Here is a 19,541-nt window from a genome sequence, read left to right on the forward strand (position 1 = left end):
TCGATGACGATGGAATTCTCGTCACGCTGTCACACACTACACGGTCATTGAGAATGGAAATGGGATACAGTTATTTAATGTACATTTAAGAGGATCATACATGATCAGGGCCGTAAATTAACCTTCAATTTGGAGGAGGCAGGAAATTAGGCGGGGGCCTGGGCGGCCCCCAGACGCTGAGCACATTTTGTGCACACTGAACACGTTTCGTGCAAAATCCTTGATTCTAGGGCCTTCTAAGATGTTACTTGACTAACTCATTCTAAAAGAAAGATTTGGAATGCTTTTTAAGGGAGGTATCATGTTCTTAGTTATTGGAAACAACATAAATTCTAATGAACTTTAAATTTTAATTTTTTTTGGCTCAAAAGTTGGAGGAGGCAGCTGCCTCCTCCGCCTCCATGTAATTTACGGCCCTGCATGATACACATTGCATCGAAATATTTCATATATATATATATATTTAAAGTCTCTTTTTTGGAAGTAAAATACAGAAAAAACACTTTGTTGAAACACGACTATATATATATATATATATATATATATAATACATCTGTATGTCTATTTCTCATGAAATGATCGTAAAAAGGGTGGTATAGGTACCTCGTGTTGATGCCTGAACGCTTCTAAATAGTATAAAAGGTTCATTCCCACGTACATTTTGTGTAATTCACTATATTGCAACTACATGTACAGTATATCGACCTGTGGAAATAATCTCAGAATTAATGTATGTACAAAATCGTGTCACCATGAATTACATTTAGATTGTGCAATATAGATTTGTATATATTTGATGCGGATAAAACTGTTTATTGTATACTGAACTACACGTATATTATATGTAGGACAGAAATGTACGAGAAAAATTACATCTTTATATTAGAGATTGATTGATTAATTGTATCTTGCTTAACGTCTCGCTCGAGAATATTTCACTCATATGGAGACGTCACCAAGACCGGTGAAGGGCTTCAAATTTAAGCCTATGCTCGGCGATTACGGCCATTGAGCAGCGAGGGTTCTTTAGCGTGCCACACGTACTGTGACACGGGACATCCGTTTTTAAGGCATCTCCGAGGACCCGTGACATTCACATCTTATGCCGAGCGTTTGGCGATGGAACTGTCACTACCTGTTTTAACGACTTAGGTCTGTCGCGGCCGGGATTCGAACCCCGGCCTTCCGCATGCGGGGCGAACGCTCTAACCTCTCTACCAAACGATACAAAAGTTTCAAAAGTTGGGGAAAGGAGTAAATACATTTATTGACAATGTCTTTCATAAACATAGGCGTAAAATAATCAGAAATACTTGTCAAATCAGATTGACATTTTGGCACGATTGTGCATTGAAATGTAGCATCAAGTTACTTTTTTAAGATAGCAGGGGGGGGGGGGGGGGGGGGGCTTAAGGAAAAAGATGACTTGTGTAAAATTCTTGTGAAATGAGACAAAATAATAATAATAATAAATTGTGCTTTTACCCAACCTTGTAAATGCAAAAATGATAATTGGGGGGGGGGGGGGGGGGGGGATTGTTGGGGGATGTGAGGTATTTATTGATTGTCATAAACTGCCTAATTTTTGTACATGTACCAGCACTCGTCCTGTGCAACGTGTGCATGTATAAGGGTTGAATTCATAACTGCAGGTTCTTACATTCTTCTCTCATTCAGAACTAACCCCCCCCCCCCCCCCCCACACACACACACTTTTAAACCAAACAATAATTATGTTTTGTAATATAATGAAAATGATTTATTCTATTTTGGTGAGTGATCTGCAATTTTCCTTGAATTTTCACAGTTTTACGTTCCTTTTTCATTTTTGCCTTGCTATGAAGATCGATCCTTTCACTTTGGTGTAACGGCGATTTGTGAACGGTGAACGCAAAACTGTAAACGGAGAGCGAACGGGAAAATGGTAAAGTATCTAATGGACACAGACTACCAATTATTTTGCTATACATTCCTTTATAACATAAAAATTAATATAAAAAATTCCACCGCCTCAACTTACTTGAAATTTGACACAGACTTAGAGCAATTCAGGTCCAAAAATATTTGTGAATTTCAGGAAAATCCACCGCACACAAGTCCTGTTATGACACCGCAAGTAACCCCTACCCTGCATATTTCCCTTTCCCTTTGAGAAGCAGATAAACAATGGCCTATTTACACCCTTCCTTTCCTACTACACACTTAAGAGCAGAATTTCCCATTATTATATTTTTCAATTTTTTTTTCAGACCCTCTTCTTTCCATCCATGCCCTATAATAAACACAAATCCACCCCACATACATCCCCAAGAATGTTTAAGAAAAAAAACTCTATTTATAAACGGGCACTACAATGAAATAGGGGTAAAATTAGTAGTCTGTAACCTAATGTTTCAGGGATTGTAAATCCGCCACTGGCTATACAGCTCTGTAGACGATAGCGAAATTTTATGTTGTAAATGTCTATGATATATACATGAAACACAGTAAAAATGGTAATATACAAGCATATATATTTTACAGAAATTACATCTTATTCAACGAATATCTCTTTTTAAAAAACATTTAGAACGTTTTAGCAAAGTACTGGTACTAAATAACTCTTATAAGGATTGGAATATTGCTGTGAACTACCGTCAACATAAACACACGGGCGCCGCCATTACGGAAGAAGTCTAAAAAAGGCCGCTTGTGTAATTAAAAAAAGTTTTGAGTACGAGCTCGAAAACTGGAGTAACTACTCCTAGGAGTACATACTCGAAATGTTTTATAACCTTAGAATCTGACCACGTACTCCTAGGAGTATGATTTTCAATTCGAGCTAGAGTTGGAGCTGGAGCCCGAGCCAACTTTTATAACCTCGTAGCCAGTACTGTATTTTGATCGGTGATATTGTCTGCGCATAGGAATTTTTGAAGTGTGAAATATCGCTGTTGACATTAAATTGTATTTCTAGTGATATTTTGGTCGTTTTTCAATTTACACACCGACGGTAGAAAAGTCAATTTTACAGAAATTATGCATTTAAACGTGTAATACGTAAACGGTTTACGAACTATTTGCTGCTAGCGCTGAACATTACATCTGTTTGTAAAGAAGTGCTAAGGTCCACACCACTTTGAGCCGATTGACTGCAAAGAGGAGTTGATAAAATCAACTCCGCAAAATCACTTAATTTTTTTAAATTGCTTAGTACAAAGGCCAAATATTTTGCATTATTTATTTCCGGCAACATACTTGCATTTTCAATCGAAGTTTTCCTTTGACCTATCCTCTAATTTACTGGATTAATATGGGCCAATAATTAAGTATTTTGCTGGAGCGAAAACATTTATTATCCCTTGTGTTTATATTGGATATTCAATACAGTACACAATTCCAAAGTTAAATCGTACAGATAGAATTCAAGACAAAAACTTATGGCCTAGTGCTGTGATCAACATGAATGATCAATCGTGCAGTTTAAATTCTCGGTCAATTCTGCGAGACAAAAATAACTCGCGCTTACAATAGGACATTCTGCTTTCGGTTTCGAGTTTGATTCAAAGAAGGCCTAGTTGTTGATTTTTCAAAAATTAGAATGGAAAAATACAAGGAATAAGGTTATTACGAAGATGGGAACGGTCGATGATGGAAAGGAGAACGATTTACTCGGACAAGATAATGTCAAACCAGCTGTTAATACTGACAACACAACAAACGGGCCTGATGATCAAAGCCAAGTTCTGGCAGTTGACCAAAACAAGCAAGACGGTGAGCAAAATAATGAAAAGGATGGAAAGAAACAAGAGCGCCCTAAAACAGGAAGATCAAGGGCCGTGGATGAATATACTGTTAATTTCTACTACCTGCAGGATGCCGACTCGGCCCGTGACGTGATGAGGTCACATGCTCCAAAGTATGCACGGATATTGGATGAAAAGAGAATATGTAATTATCTTATGTATATATGTCTTTTACAACTAAAGTTTGATTGAAGTTTAAATAGCTTTTTATTCCGAAATAAGTTGATGTTATTGTTTACAATCTATGTATTATAAATTATTGAGAAACAAGTCAAAAGGCTTATATTAATCTCGCTCTCATTATGTTAGAAGTGAAAGGTGAATGAAAGTTGGAGTTTGAAGTACAGTGCATGATAATAAGTCATATACCACTTTTTACAGTAATACATGAAAACAAAGAAAAAGGGGGAAAAGAAAGAAGTTTCAATGTTATCCAATCACAATATTTCTCGATCAAAGCACCATCAATTCACACGTACAAGAAACAATTGTCTAATTTCGGGAATAGATGAAGATGGCAGTGTCATTTACGGACATAAAATCATTCATTGGAATACATGAGATTACAAGCTGCGACGTTTCACGCCGACAAACTTCATGCATCGCAATAGCATTTTACAAAATGTATGCTTGCGTGCAGAATTGTAGTTTATAACCTCATGTATTTTCAAGAATGAAATTCATATTTACATCCTACTTTCATATCTATCGAGATTCCAAGTCGTTAAGACAGACGTACTATATTTATCAAGATTCATACGCACATTGTTCACAACCGCGACACAATCTATCATCATGAGGAAATGACTATCATCATAATTTTGTAGATATTACAAAGATGTAATTATGTTGAACACGCTGCATTCTGTAATTAAATTACATACAACATGCTCAGATTAAAATTCTAATAACTTTGAGATTTTCACCATAAAAGATGTCCATATACATGTAATTGTTATTCAATGGCCTATTCAATTATTTATACATATTAAAGGACACATCGCATGTTTTTAAACTTTTTAATTTTTTCAGCAAAATTAATTCATTTCATGCCTAAAACTACTTTACATGTGTTTTAAATGAAACAGTTTGCGTAGTTTTCGAGTTTGAAAGCGATGAAATTCAAATCTTGCGATATGCATATTTTCTTCGATATTTTACGCGCCATTATCTGTGACGTCATATGCGACCTCGAGCGAGAAGATTTGAAAACAGTTGATAGTCATTTCATAAACAGATTAGATTTAATTGACAAGCAAACAATTATCACATTAACAGCTTGTAAATAGCACTGCATTAGGGTGTTTTGTGCCGTTTAAGGGTGTACTTGCTGTCAGTAGAGAAGATTTGGACTGTGTTTTTTTTCAATTTTCGAAGGAAGGTATGAGGGACAAGACATGAATATTTTTTGTCGGCACAACGACTTTGCCATAAAAACCCCCAGTAGAATTTGTCCCTGTACTTTTTTAAACAAGCACTTGGACAAATACGTAGATAAACTGCGAGAAAATGGTTCTATCGAAGCTACGCACTGTTACATATAGGCCTACGGCATATGCTTTCCGTTCTGCTCTCGAATTCAATACACACTCGCACCAACTGACCTTCACCTTGTAACAACATATAGGCAGAACTTTGCTAACAGTGTCTACCAACTGGTAGTTTTAAAAAAGAGATTTAAAGATAAAAGATAATTGAACTTTCAATTTTAAATAATAAAATAAAATATTTCCCGACTTTGAATTGAATTATAATGCTTACATTTTTTTAAGGAACGCTTACGTGTTTACAACAACAGCACGCCGCGCTCCCACTTCCTAAGTAACAACGTGTTGATAACAACAAAAAAATGATTAGGCCTAATAAAATTGCTTTAATAAAATAATTTAAAAGTATTGTGATTTTCACAATAAGTTTGATCATTATTATTATTTTTTCTTTTTCGAAATGCACCCGTGACAGTCAGGCCTAGTTGTCATTGATACATAATCGTATCATAATTTAGGTCTATCTAACTTCTCCAAAAATAAATTTAATAATATATTGCACTGTTTATTTTAGAAAAGCAACACCGCTAATTACAGTTGTTTACAGAAATGGCATTACCAAATTGTGTTTAGACAGTGATCCCATGTAAACATTATTTACTCGCAAATTTATGCAGATTTCATACTCGCTTTCCTTGCTATATTTGGGTCGCTATTTGTATGCACTGGTGGCTAAAAGATATAAGACTCGGGAAATTTGTCAACATCGAAATGAATGTTATCCATGGTAAATAAATTAGGCCCCTAAAACCCGAGTTTTTAAAAATATCTAACACTACTTTTACAACAAGTTGATCGACGAAGGTCGCATATGACGTCACTGTACCACGTGACTACCTATCTAATTAACTAGGCTTTTTGAAACTGGGGCTTAGATTTAAGTCCGTATTGTGGCTAATTATCGCATTACTTCAACGAACGAACTATTACAATTAATATCTATAAGCATAAGGAAGACAAAATGCATATAATTCTGTATACTTTGAAAACACGAGATGTGTCCTTTAAGGAGGTATTCTACATCGTCATAATGGCTGACTTCCTTTAAAAACATGGATGAAAATATCAACAATATTTGTCTATTCGTTTAATAAATTCTCGCCTAGCTTGAGTAGCTCAGTAGGTTCATTCATTTCAAATATCTCTGGTGTAGCACACCTCCTTAAATAAGAATTTGATATGAACCAAACGTTCTTGTACATGTATAATTTGTAAATCATTTACATTCACGAGAACTTGATATTTGCGTAAAAGCCCTATGTTCTCATAACGCGAAAATAAAGTTCATGAACATAATTGGTGTGTTTATGAACATTCGCAAAATCTATGCATCACTGATAAACCCAGTAAGACAAAATCGAAGAAAATAAATATTGCGAAACATGTCATACAGTGCACAGTACATAACTATAAATTTGTTCTGTAGCATAAGAAGACGTATTATTACAATATAATAAATTTTTCATTGTAGCTGACGGTGAGGAACATCCGTATGGAGAGTTTATCCATTCATATAATTTAAGTATTCAAACAAGTGGAGCCCTGGAGGCACGAAAAGTCGAATCTGACTTGTACAACCTGTGGCTTACTAAAAGACCAGCAAACGAGGTTCACTGTTGGTTGGAGATCCGAAGAAGGAACATGCGAGGTTATGACCCCAGCCAATCATCAATTACAACAATAGAGGGCATATCCTTCTATGGTGGATCCATGTTGTCACCAGTGAAATTTTCTAAACACTGGGATATGAAATCCAGCAATAAAGTTGTGTTTGAAAATGACAAACAACTTTTATCCATAGAGAGCGTGGTACCAACTGGACTTTACTACGATGTTATAGAGATTCCATATAGTTCAATGCATGATGGTATCGTAGTACACTTACAAAAACAATCTACAGCACTGTTTGTCAATGTGAAATCAAACCCAAAGATATTCAACAGAAAAGACATAGACAGCACCAGAACAGACGAAAAGCGGAATGTTTGTTTCCAGGGAATCAGCCGAGAAGAGTTTGGCAGGTGTAGCAGCTTTTGTATTGAGTTGCCTGGAAATATACTCGACGATACACAATCAAAGCTACCTCTAGGTTGGCAAGTGGTTTCTAGATTGAAGCGCCTGGGGTTCACTGTAGTCTATGCCGATGTTACAGTTATACCTCATAATCCCACTGACTTCCAGTCCCCGTTTGAAGATTTTGACGTCGAATATGCGTGGATGTGCCTTGTGTCTCAGGGTTTTAAAGTTACTGACCACTTCAATGAAGAAAATGCATTACTTGTACGACATTCAGTCAATTGTCTGACTCCAGAGACTCTCTATCGCTTTGCAGCCACAGCAAACCAACAACCATTCATTCACCTTGCGCATATTATATCAACTCAAGTGAATGATAAAAAACAGACCAGAGAAGAAACTGAAGAAGATTTGCCACCAGGCTATTCAATGATCCGTCGTATGGTTTTGACGCCAACTAAACATGTATTTTTTCCGAAGGAACCAATTGTTCAGAATCGCATCATTCGACATTATGAAGAAGAGTATTTCATAAGAATTGTTTTTCGTGATGAAGATTATGAAAGAGTGAGTGCCATTCAACCTAATGCTCTTGATTCAGTAATCGAAGCCATGAAAATGTTTTTGCTAGCAGGTTTTCAAATTCTTGATCGTAATTACGAATTTTTAGGATGCTCTAACAGCCAACTGCGAGAGCATGGGTTTTGGTTTTTTTGCCCAAACGATGGCATTTCAGCACAGCTAATCCGTAATCAAAGTGGCGATATTTCAAGGGAGAGATGTGTAGCGTCATATGTATCACGCTTTGGACTGTGTTTTTCCGCATCTCGTGATACGGTGGATGTGGGCGTGAATCCTGGAGAAATGGTGGAAGAAGAAGATATCGAAAGAAATGACTATTGCTTTTCTGATGGCATCGGGAAAATATCGCCGTATCTTGCCAATGAGGTGAGACGACTGTTTATATTTCCAGGTTTACATCACATTAAACAGCATATACTGTATTTTTACGACTCCCAAAATCTTTTTAGATAAGACATTTAGTAGTAAGGTTTTTTTTCTGATACGGAGAACTATTCAAAGGAAATTTTAACAACCGATTTTTCAATACAAGTATGCAAATTTCGTTCAAATATATTGTTTGATTACTGTAATCTGACAACATGGACCTATATGAACTATAAGTGCTCAGGGTTTTCTACTATGATTACCAAATTTGTATTAAGAATATAAAATAGAATTATAGATAATGTTGAAATACAAAGTTATTCACAAAGGAAAATCGCATCGGGATTATCATTCTTGATCTTCTGATTTTTTAACATCACATCAACCCACTTGTAAGTTATGAATGAAAACATACCCTGTTTACCAACATCGTATGTTTATAAGAATGTGAGTGAAAGTTGGTAATTATGATGAAATTGAATTTACAAAAGATATGTTTGTGAAACGCTGATGCCCCCGGATTACAATAATGTGAAACTGTGAGACATAGTAGGTGTTTTGTTAAATTTACAAACACTAGGTCAATGTCAAGGCCACAAGGTCAAGAAATCTGGTATTGTTGGACAGGTTTTCTCACAAAAATGCAAATTCTTAATATAAAAAGTGCTTCTTACAATGTGAAATATATGGCTTAATTTCGGATTTTTAAAAGTAGGTTAATGTAAAGGTGACCAGGTCAAATATTTTGGTGACAGTAGAAAGGTTTTGCCACCAGGAATACACATACCGAATATGAAAGGTATAACTCTTATGGTGTAAACGATATGACAAAGGTTTAATTTTTTTCTAAATATCTAGAAACTATATCAAGGTCATAAATTAAATAAATCTGGTATCGTTGGAAAGATTCTCTCACAACACAAGCACATGCTAAACATAAAAGCAGTACCTTTTAGAAAGATTTGGCTTATATTCGAATATTTAAAACGCAGGTCAGTGTAAAGATCACTAGGTCAAAAATTTGGTGTCAATGGAAAGGTCTTGCCACATGGAATACATGTAGCAAATATTAAAGCTTTTAAATTACATTTTATGGTGTAAAAGATATAACAAATGCTAAAACAATTTGGTCATAGACAGACAGCTAGGCCAAAAACGATATGCCCCCAAATCCTAATATGTATTTTTATACTGATCAGCCTTAATATGCTTGGTGAACTGCTTAGAAAAATCGGTGAATATAAAGTGGGCAGGGCTGCTGCTTGTGATCCTTTGGGAATATTATGACATTACATTTTTCATATTTGTAAGCCACGTACTGAATCATTTTAAGATAGATAACAGACCGATGTTTTCTTACCGTTTCGAATAAACAATCCACCATTGCATTAAAATGGGTTGGTTGGTTATATATTGTTTAACGTCCCACTAGAGAATTTTTCACTCATAGAGAGATGTCACCATTGTCGGTGAAGGGCTTCAAAATGTAGGCCAATGTTCGGCGCTCATGGCCTTTGAGAAGGTATTACCGTGCCACACCTTTTGTGACACGGGATCTCAGATTTTGCGGCCTCTGCCGAAGAACCGCCCCATTTAGTCGCCTTTTACGACAAACAAGAGGCACTAAGGACCTATTCTAACCGAGGCCCCACAGGATTCGTTAAAATTGTCTTTATTGATGTCATCAACAAAGGGATACAAAACATATATACTTGTATGATTATTCTGCACAACGTCATCTTTCAACGGATGCATAACAAAATTTATTTCACGTATGACTTTTAAATTATTTTGTATTATTTCACTATAGGTAGCAAATGCTCTTCAGTTAAATGTGGTACCATCTGCTTTTCAAATTCGATATGGAGGATGTAAAGGAGTTGTTTCACAAGATCCAAATCTGAGTAAAGCTAGCAGCATCCTTGTTATTCGACAAAGCATGAACAAATTTACATCGAATTCGAAAAACCTTGAGATTTTGCAAGTAACTAATCCAGGCAAGTACCAAATCACAGAGAGAGAGAGAGAGAGAGAGAGAGAGAGAGAGAGAGAGAGAGAGAGAGAGAGAGAGAGAGAGAGAGAGTTTGGATTGATTCATTATTTCCTTTTAAATTTTAGGAAGACTTCATCTAAACAGACAAGTAATCACACTTCTTTCTGGACTTGGCGTCCCAGATAAAGTGTTCTTGTCACTTCAAGAAGACATGCTCTTTAGTTTGGCAGATATGATGCTTTATGACAAGGAGGCACTAAAAGCTCTCTCAGCGGTATGTTTCTGGAATGTAAAACACAAGATGCTTCAAGTATGATATGACTGTCAAATTCTGAACCACCATTCGATCTACGTAGAATAAAACGTACCTTTCAATACATTGTTAAATTAAAAACTAACGTTGACAATCCTACATTTAACTGCGTTTTCCATCCGCATTTTGAACATTTATATGACAAAAACAAGATGTGTATAAAATCAATCGGTCTACGAGTTAAAAAACATATACATGGTTCTAACTTACCTATGGACATCGTAAAACCCTCATCACGTTCTGAAATACAACCATGGAAATTATTAAAACCCAAAGCAGACATATCACTTTCTGAATATAAAAAATCTGAAACAAATTCCGTTATATTCATGCAAAAATTATCAGAAATAAAAAATGCAAATATTCTACAATTGATATCTATATAGATGGTTCAAATAAAGTCGCTTCAGTTATCACAAACGACGTTTTCTCTGCACAACTTCCGAATGAAGCAACAATTTATACCGCCGAAGCAAAGGCTATTCAGATTGCGTTTGAGTACATTAAAATTTCTAATGACGAACATTTTATTATATTCTCAAACTCCCTATCATGTCTACAGTCAATAAACAACATGAATATTGATCATCCATATATTTTAGATATTTTAAACCGGTACTATCTTTTAACTAAACAAGGTAAAGTAGTTGAGTTCTGTAGAATCTTAAGTCACATTCACAATTTTGACTGCGGATAACTCCGTTTACCTGATCAGGATATAGGGCTCACGGCGGGTGTGACCGGTCAACAGGGGATGCTTACTCCCCCTAGGCACCTGATCCCACCTCTGGTGTGTCCAGGGGTCCGTGTTTGTCCAACTATCTATTTTGTATTGCTTATAGTAGTTATGAGATTGATCACTGTTCGTGATCTTCACCTTGCATTGGTATCCATGGCAACACCAAACCAGACAAAGCGGCAAAAATGCACTTCAAGATGATATTGTACACTTCAAAATTCCATACACTGATTATAAATATTTCATAAAACTATATGTAAATTCTGTTTGGCAAATCTATCGGGACTTCTGTGACTCTTGTAAGTAAACTTTTCTCTATTCAAAACAAAGTAAACAAACCGTGTAACATCGTAATTAAACACCAAGACAAAGTGAGAATTTCAAGAATATGCATTGGAAAAGTTTTATAATACAATAGTTTATATACACGAAATGACCCCGCCCTTTTTTTTTTTTTTACCTGTTTATGTATTTTTTACTTTTATGTCCTTCGGATGGGACGTTAAACGGTGTCCCGTGTCAAGGATCACAACCCCCTTGGCACACAAAAGATCGTTTCCCTGATTTTCGAAAAAGAGTAGGTTCACTAGGGGCCTTAAGGGAAACTCAAACATTCAATACCAAACATATTTCAATTAGTTAACCGCCGTAGAATGGCTGAAATATTGCCAAAACGGCGTAAAACCATAATCAATCAATCAATTTCTTTTACAGTTAACGATTGATATAAAGTTCAAGAAACTTCAGAAGAGAGGGGTCGTCTTTATCAGAGAACCATTCTTCAGATCCATGTTGATAACAATTTACAAGAGCAAAGTTCGGGATTTGATGCGTCGTGCAAGAATCCAATTACCTTTTGAAAATGGTCGTATTATGATGGGGACGCTAGATGAAACTCAGACATTAGAATATGGACAGGTTTTCGTTCAGTATTCATGTGTTCCTGGACAACAACAGGAAGATTCAATCGTACTCACTGGAAAAGTTGTAGCTACTAAAAATCCTTGTTTTCATCCGGGAGATCTCCGTAAATATGAAGCCGTAGATGTCCCAGCCTTACACCATATGTTCGATTGCATTGTGTTCCCACAGAAAGGCCACCGACCTCATCCTGATGAAATGTCAGGTTCTGATCTAGATGGCGATATGTATTTTGTATGTTGGGACGACCAATTGTGCAATGTCATCGAAAATCAAAAACCCATGGACTTTCCTAAATCTCAAAAAATGAAATTAAATCACGACGTCATGGTTGATGATATCATAGAATTTCTTGGTGACTATATCAAGAACGACAATCTAGGTGTTATTGCAAATGCACACGTTGTTCACGCTGATAAAGAGAATATTTTCACCGAGGCCTGCAAGCAACTTGCTAAAATGCATTCAGATGCAGTTGATTTTCCCAAAACAGGAACTCCAGCAAAAATGACGAGAGATTTGAGGGTGGATAGCTATCCGGATTTTATGCAAAAGACAGATAAGCCACAATATATGTCCAAGAAGGTACTTGGAAAACTGTTTCGTCAATGTCGCGCACTTGAACAAGCTCAGACAAGGAGAAGGGACAGCCAAAAAATTATACGAAACTTAAGAATTGATGAAGACTTCATTCTGTTCGGGTGGGAAAAGTATGAAGAAGACGCTGTCATGTCTAGAAATACCTACAATGATAAACTGAGACAAATTTTAACTTTGTATGGTATCGAAAACGAAACCGAAGCTATTTCGGGAATCATTAGAAGACTAAGGCCAAACAGAGGATGTCTTAACAATGAGAAATATGAAATAGGGCAAGTAGTGAAAGCGAAAATGTCGGTAGTGAGGAAGAGAACAAGGGAACAGTTTTTCCAAGAGTTTGGAGGCGAGTCAAATATTGACTTAGGAAATATAGGAAAAGAAGCATTATTAAAAGCATCAGCATGGTATCAAATTACTTACCATCCGAGCCCCGGCAATCCTGAACCTTTGTTGAGTTTTCCTTGGGTTATTGCGGATGTTTTGGCTTTGCTTAAAGGTGATGAACTACAGAAAAGAACTGATGCCATTACTAAAGATGTCACCGAAGAAGACGAACGCTTTGGAGACAACCTGTTCGACATTGGATCGTCTATAGTTCGTCGATTTTTCTTTACCAAGAGTCAAAGACAGTTAACTTTGAATAATTTAAAACATGTTGCAAAATTGGTATTGAGCCTTCTTGCTCCTGTTAAAGGGGCAACTTTCATTCCTGTTGGAACATCCATAGTAGGACTTATGAAAACAGATGAAGTAACAGTGGATATTTATGTAGATTCCAGACAAAAGAGAAAAGTTTTATTTGATTTTATTCGAAGTTTGCTTTACAACAAAAGCATTATCATTACGGAACGCGGTCCTTGTCCTAAATACAGAGTCAGTCTAGGTGACAATTTATATTTTGTCAGATTTTCGACAGACGTAAATGTTTTGCGGAGATCGGTATTTCTCAAAACTTTCATTGAAGAAAACAAAGAGATTGTCCCAGTTATTTTGTTCCTTTTAGATTGGGGAAGAAGAACTTTTGTTGTTTCGCCAACTAGATCGGGACATATATTTGATGAAGTTACGTTTGCGATGGTTGTCAGTGGATGTGTTTTAACCATGATGGATCTTCCAAAGGACAAGGTTTTACACCCACAGAACATAAAGATGGATGCTATCAGTGCGGAAACGATGCACGTCGTCGATGTCGATGATATTCCTTCAAGTAAAACCAAAACGCTGGCAAAAATCGTCATGCAGTTTTTCAAAGATTATAGGGCTATACTAGCTGAGGGTGTTAAGAAAGGACTAATTCAGTTTATCCCAGACCCATCCGATAGAAGAGAAAAGAAAAATCTCCTGAAGCATCCGCTAAGTCAGAATAACACAACCTCATTGCTGAATGAAATGCTTTGCAGCTATCAACAAATAGCAGAAAAAAATAGCATCGATTACTTTTTTGAGGATGTTGAAATTGATGAAGGTCATCTGGTTTTAAATCTTCCACTCGATACATGGGATTCCCTTTTGTTTGCTGAAGCCTATATTGAAAGACAACTGTCGCGAGCAACAGGAGCAGACATCAAAATCCGGAGAACAAATTTTAGAGAAACGAAAGGGATTATTTTAGAAGCCTGGGGAAGCTCCGAACAACTTTGGAATGTGAACAAATCCTTACAAGACCTAGGCCAGAAATCTTCAAAAGTTGTTTCAACGTTTACAAGAGATAGAGCATTCATTGAAGGAGCTTATGTGACTTTCTTCGAGGGCAGCAGATCAAAAAATGACATATTAGATTTCCGACATTATTCCGGACAGATACAGGAAGACCACAAGCATCGAGGCCCCCCACATCTTCCATGTTTGCATGGCGTTTCAAGGAATGTCGATCCATCATTACAACATTTTGACGATAATGATCCAGACTGCCAAGAATTTCAACGTGTGTTTTTGGAGCAAGTGTGTGTTGTCAGAGAAAATTGTGATGTTACCTATCATGGCGTCCTTCGTTTGGCAATTACATTTGGTAAAGTTTATTTAGTAGATGTAGACGCAGGTCAGATGACAATTAAAGATTTGCAAGAAACTCTACATCGGAAACATTTCATCGAAAGGAAAGAATTTAACCTATATCTGAGGGGTCGTGGTCGTGGCAGAGGAAGAGGGCGACGAAGAGGGGAAAGCTACAGTAATCTTCGAAACAACTTACCTCCGAGACGAAGTAAAATTAGCAGTTCGTTTATTCCATGTAATTGTGATCCCAGAAAAGTTGAAGAGTTTCTCGAAGAGATGGGATTCAAAAAGGATGGAAAGGAAAAGAAGTATCACGTTAGTCTAGGAACTGGCGAAGCCGATTTCGGTAAACCTCATACTGGTCTCTGTGTCCTAGATCGAGACTTTCGCTTCATTCATTTCCGTTTATCAGATCTTAAATGGTTAGCTGGCGACATCGTTCGACTAAAGAACGATGATAATAAGAATAGTTTAGATGTACGATGCAAGCTGCAGTCAATGAGAATTCTTGATGTGGAATCTGTGCGGCAGATGAGTGACATAAAAGGTCTTCTTGATGAGAATTTCCGTATGGTGGAAGTGTACGGCAATGGTCTTCGTGTTTCTCCCGATTTCAAAGACAGGGTGTCATTTCTTCGAGAAAAACAAGTTAACTCATATTCTTACCCAGATTCGTCTGATGAGCAGGGCATCTGGCACAACATGAAAATAGATGTGGCGACCGTGAAAGAACATTCCGGATACAACAGCATCATCGGAACGTTTTCTGATACAGTCGAGAGAACAGAGGTTACAATGCTTCCCAAATTCCCAGATCTCAGTTCTAGTGATGATGAGTTGAAGAAATATGCAAGAAAAACATGGAATCTTGCTTTGTATCTTGGTCACAGATTTGAGTAATACGATTTTGTGGCTTATTTCATACTGTGTTGTGTTATTTTAGAATAACGAACATCTGCCATTGCACAATCGCCTGCAAATATGCACATATACTGCTACTATAAATGTAAATTGATTTGATCTGATGTATGTTAAGTTGTTTGCGATAAAATGGTGCAAATTGTTACATGTATCGGTAACAAGTGTTATAATGGGCGTTGTAAGGATTTGTTCTCTCCATATCGTTACTGTATAAAGATGCATCTCGCGCCTTTTATTTTTGTTTAGTGTGCTTTGCCATTGGTATTTTGCGTGTGAATGGAGGAAGCTATATTTCAACATAAATCCATTAGCATTATAAGGTTATTTAGAGGGATATTGGTTCACTCTGTCTCTATTAGTAATTTGCAGGATTATACAGAATACCGCTATGTGTGCATATGTAATCATTTTTCAACAAAGACAGGATTTGGATTTTGAGTCTGGATTTACTCATGATTTAATTTGGTGGGAGGAGTGCTCACAGTCTTGTCAGATGTTCAAAATCCCCCATGAAGCACTCTTTCACATGGGCTGTTTCAAATAGCAAATAATTCATTCTGCTGTCTTTTCCAGTTTGAGAATTTCTGGTAAAATTATCCAAAACTGCAATTATCTGAATGTTACATGTGTACATTATATGTATATTGTACATGTTTATGTCTTTTGAACTAAACGCTCAAACTATTCATTTACATAGTCTAATTAATACGTGTTAGGAATTTAAATCAAACCTTGCTCATTCTGACATTTGAATATAGTTATTCACAGTAGTCCGTCATCGTGATAGTTTGCAGACCACTTAGGAATTCATAACATGACTCATTATTTTTATACTTATATTATTTCTTGTAAAGGGTAGCAAAAAGTCCGGACTTTGTCGTCTCCGAAGTTAAATGTCGCACTCTTTTTTGGGGGGGATTGATTTGTATGCAATTTTAGAGACCGTGATTAGATTTATTGTTGTTCATAATTTAAAGATGTGCTGGACAGAAATGTCAAAACCCTTTTCTGCTATTTTGTAATATTTATATTCTTTCTATGTGGTTTTAAAAGAATTAAATGATTGTATGGTTTGTATGTATATCAAAATATGCGTCAATGACTTGTCAGTCTATTGTCATTTGTTGATGGTCTTAATCCTTTCCACAAACATTCATCAATTTTACACTGAGATATATGGTTTCAGCAGCTAAAATGCTTACTACTGAAATTTTAAGGCAATTAATTGACAATTCGAAGACAAAATGGTATATCAAGGACTTTACACTGTGACCTGAAAAAACACTGCTGACGGCGAGTGTGACCAATCGACAGGGGATGCTTACTCCTCCTAGGCACCTGATCCCACCTCTGGTAACCTTAACGTGACGTGATATTACAGGGGATGCTTACTCCTCCTAGGCACCTGATCCCACCTCTGGTAACCTTAACGTGACGTGATATTACAGGGGATGCTTACTCCTCCTAGGCACCTGATCCCACGTCTGGTATCTTCAGGAGTTCGAGTTTGCCCATCTCTTAATTTTGTATTCCTTATATGTATGCGTTTGATCACTGTTCGTTATCTTCGCCTTTCTTAACTCCAATTCTATGGAATTTATTGTTTCTTATATAAAACATTTAATTTCTTTAAAATGAATCTTAAAACAATATAGCTGCAGACGAAAACAGTTCTTGTGGTGTTACAAAACGTTCTTGGGGGAGATTTGAATTTTGTAAGAAAGAATAACTCTTTGTTATTTTATTTTGAACTCGCCTTTTAGTAGATTTGAACATATTCTATCGTGTAACAAGTTTGATGTGGATTAGACTTGAATCGCATACTTATTGCCTATACAACATGTCATTTATGTTTATAATACTTTCTATTTATGTTGGAAGACATTTAAAATTGTATACAGTCAATATTTCGATGTTTTACATGTTTGCCTTTCACTGTTCTATGTAATTCATTATACCCACCATGTTGCCAGTCTTTAAGCATGATATCTGGAAACTTATGGCATGTCAAGATACCTCATATCACCCTTCTTCAATTTGATAATTGTAAATTAGTCAGATATCTAATACAAACAAGGAGTTCCTTAAAATATTGGTAGAAAACATGAAATTTCATGTTACCTGGAATCAAAAGGTATAAGTAGCTGACTTCCTTAAGCGTGATATCTAAAAATTTATGGCATACTAAGATACCTAATACCATTCCACTTCACATGGATAGTTGTAAATTAGTCAGATATCTAATACAAACTCAGAGTTCTTTAAGATATTTATGAAAAACTTGAAATTTCAGGTTACCTGGAATCAAAAGGTATAAGTAGCTGACTTCGTTAAGCATGATATCCGAAAATTGTTGGCATATCAAGATACCTAATATCATACTTCTTCACGTAGATAGTTGTAAATTAGTCAGATATCTAATACAAATACAGAGTTCTTTAAGATATTTATGAAAAACTTAAAATTTCAGATTACCAGGAATCAAAAGGTATAAGTAGCTGACTTCCTTAAGCGTGATATCTAAAAATTGATGGCATATTAATATACCTAATATCAGATTCTGTCATATGTGCATAGGTTAATTAACCAGATAGTTAAAACAGAGACGGAGTTTCTTAAAATATTTTCTAAAAACTAATTTTCAGGTTACCTGGAATCAAAAGGTATAAGTAGCTGACTTCCTTAAGGGTGATATCTGAAAATTGATGGCATATCAAGATACCTAATAACATTCCACTTCGCATGGATAGTTATAAATTAGTCAGATATCTAATACAAACAAGGATTTCTTTAAGATATTTATGAAAAACTTGAAATTTCAGTTAGCTGGAATCAAAAGGTATAACTAGCTGACTTCCTTAAGCGTGATATCTAAAAATTTATGGCATACTAAGATACCTAATACCATTCCACTTCACATGAATAGTTGTAAATTAGTCAGATATCTAATACAAACCAGGCGTTCTTTAAGATATTTATGAAAAACTTGAAATTTCAGGTTAGCTGGAATCAAAAGGTATAAGTAGCTGACTTCCTTAAGCATGATATCTAAAAATTGATGGCATATCAAGATACCTAATATCAGATTTTGTCATATATGCATTGGTATATTAGTCAGATATCTAATACAAACTCGGAGTTCCTTCAAATATCGGTAGAAAACTTGTAATGTCATGTTACTTGCAATCAAAAGGTATAAGTAGCTGACTTCCTTAAGGGTGATATTTGAAAGGTTATGGCATATCAAGACACCTATTACCACTCCACTTCACATGGATAGTTGTAAATTAGTCAGATATCTAATACAAACAGGGAGTTTTTTAAGATATTTATGAAAAACTTGAAATTTCAGGTTAGCTGAATCAAAAGGTATAAGTAGCTGACTTCCTTAAGCGTGATATCTAAAAAATTATGGCATACTAAGATACCTAATACCATTCCACTTCACATGGATAGTTGTAAATTAGTCAGATATCTAATACAAACAAGGAGTTCTTTAAGATATTTATGAAAAACTTGAAATTTCAGGTTACCTGGAATCAAAAGGTATAAGTAGTTGACTTCCTTAAGCGTGATATCTAAAAATTGATGGCATACTAAGATACCTAATACCATTCCACTTCACATGGATAGTTGTAAATTAGTCAGATATCTAATACAAACAAGGAGTTCTTTAAGATATTTATGAAAAACTTGAAATTTCAGGTTAGCTGGAATCAAAAGGTATAAGTAGTTGACTTCCTTAAGCGTGATATCTAAAAAT

The 19,541-nt window shown here is 35.9% G+C and overlaps 1 protein-coding gene across 1 annotated transcript; it reads left to right on the forward strand.

Moving 5' to 3' along the window:
- The first annotated feature begins 3,492 nt into the window (after positions 1 to 3,492).
- On the forward strand, positions 3,493 to 17,685 carry LOC125649620 (uncharacterized). The gene is made up of 5 exons (XM_056166241.1): positions 3,493 to 3,930; positions 6,804 to 8,296; positions 10,107 to 10,297; positions 10,419 to 10,563; positions 12,056 to 17,685. The coding sequence occupies exons 1-5, from the start codon at positions 3,615 to 3,617 to the stop codon at positions 15,755 to 15,757; spliced, it is 5,847 nt and encodes a 1,948-aa protein (XP_056022216.1). The 5' UTR covers positions 3,493 to 3,614; the 3' UTR covers positions 15,758 to 17,685.
- The last annotated feature ends 1,856 nt before the right edge of the window (positions 17,686 to 19,541 follow it).

This window comes from Ostrea edulis, chromosome 5 (genome assembly GCF_947568905.1).
Source record: "Ostrea edulis chromosome 5, xbOstEdul1.1, whole genome shotgun sequence".
Taxonomy (NCBI): domain Eukaryota; kingdom Metazoa; phylum Mollusca; class Bivalvia; order Ostreida; family Ostreidae; genus Ostrea; species Ostrea edulis.

Excerpts from the sequence above, each read along its gene's own strand:
- LOC125649620 (XM_056166241.1), top strand. The coding sequence starts at position 3,615 with ATGGGAACGGTCGATGATGGAAAGGAGAACGATTTACTCGGACAAGAT. Across the intron at positions 8,297-10,106 it reads CGCCGTATCTTGCCAATGAG|GTAGCAAATGCTCTTCAGTT; the intron begins GTGAGACGACTG and ends ATTTCACTATAG. Across the intron at positions 10,564-12,055 it reads CACTAAAAGCTCTCTCAGCG|TTAACGATTGATATAAAGTT; the intron begins GTATGTTTCTGG and ends TTTCTTTTACAG.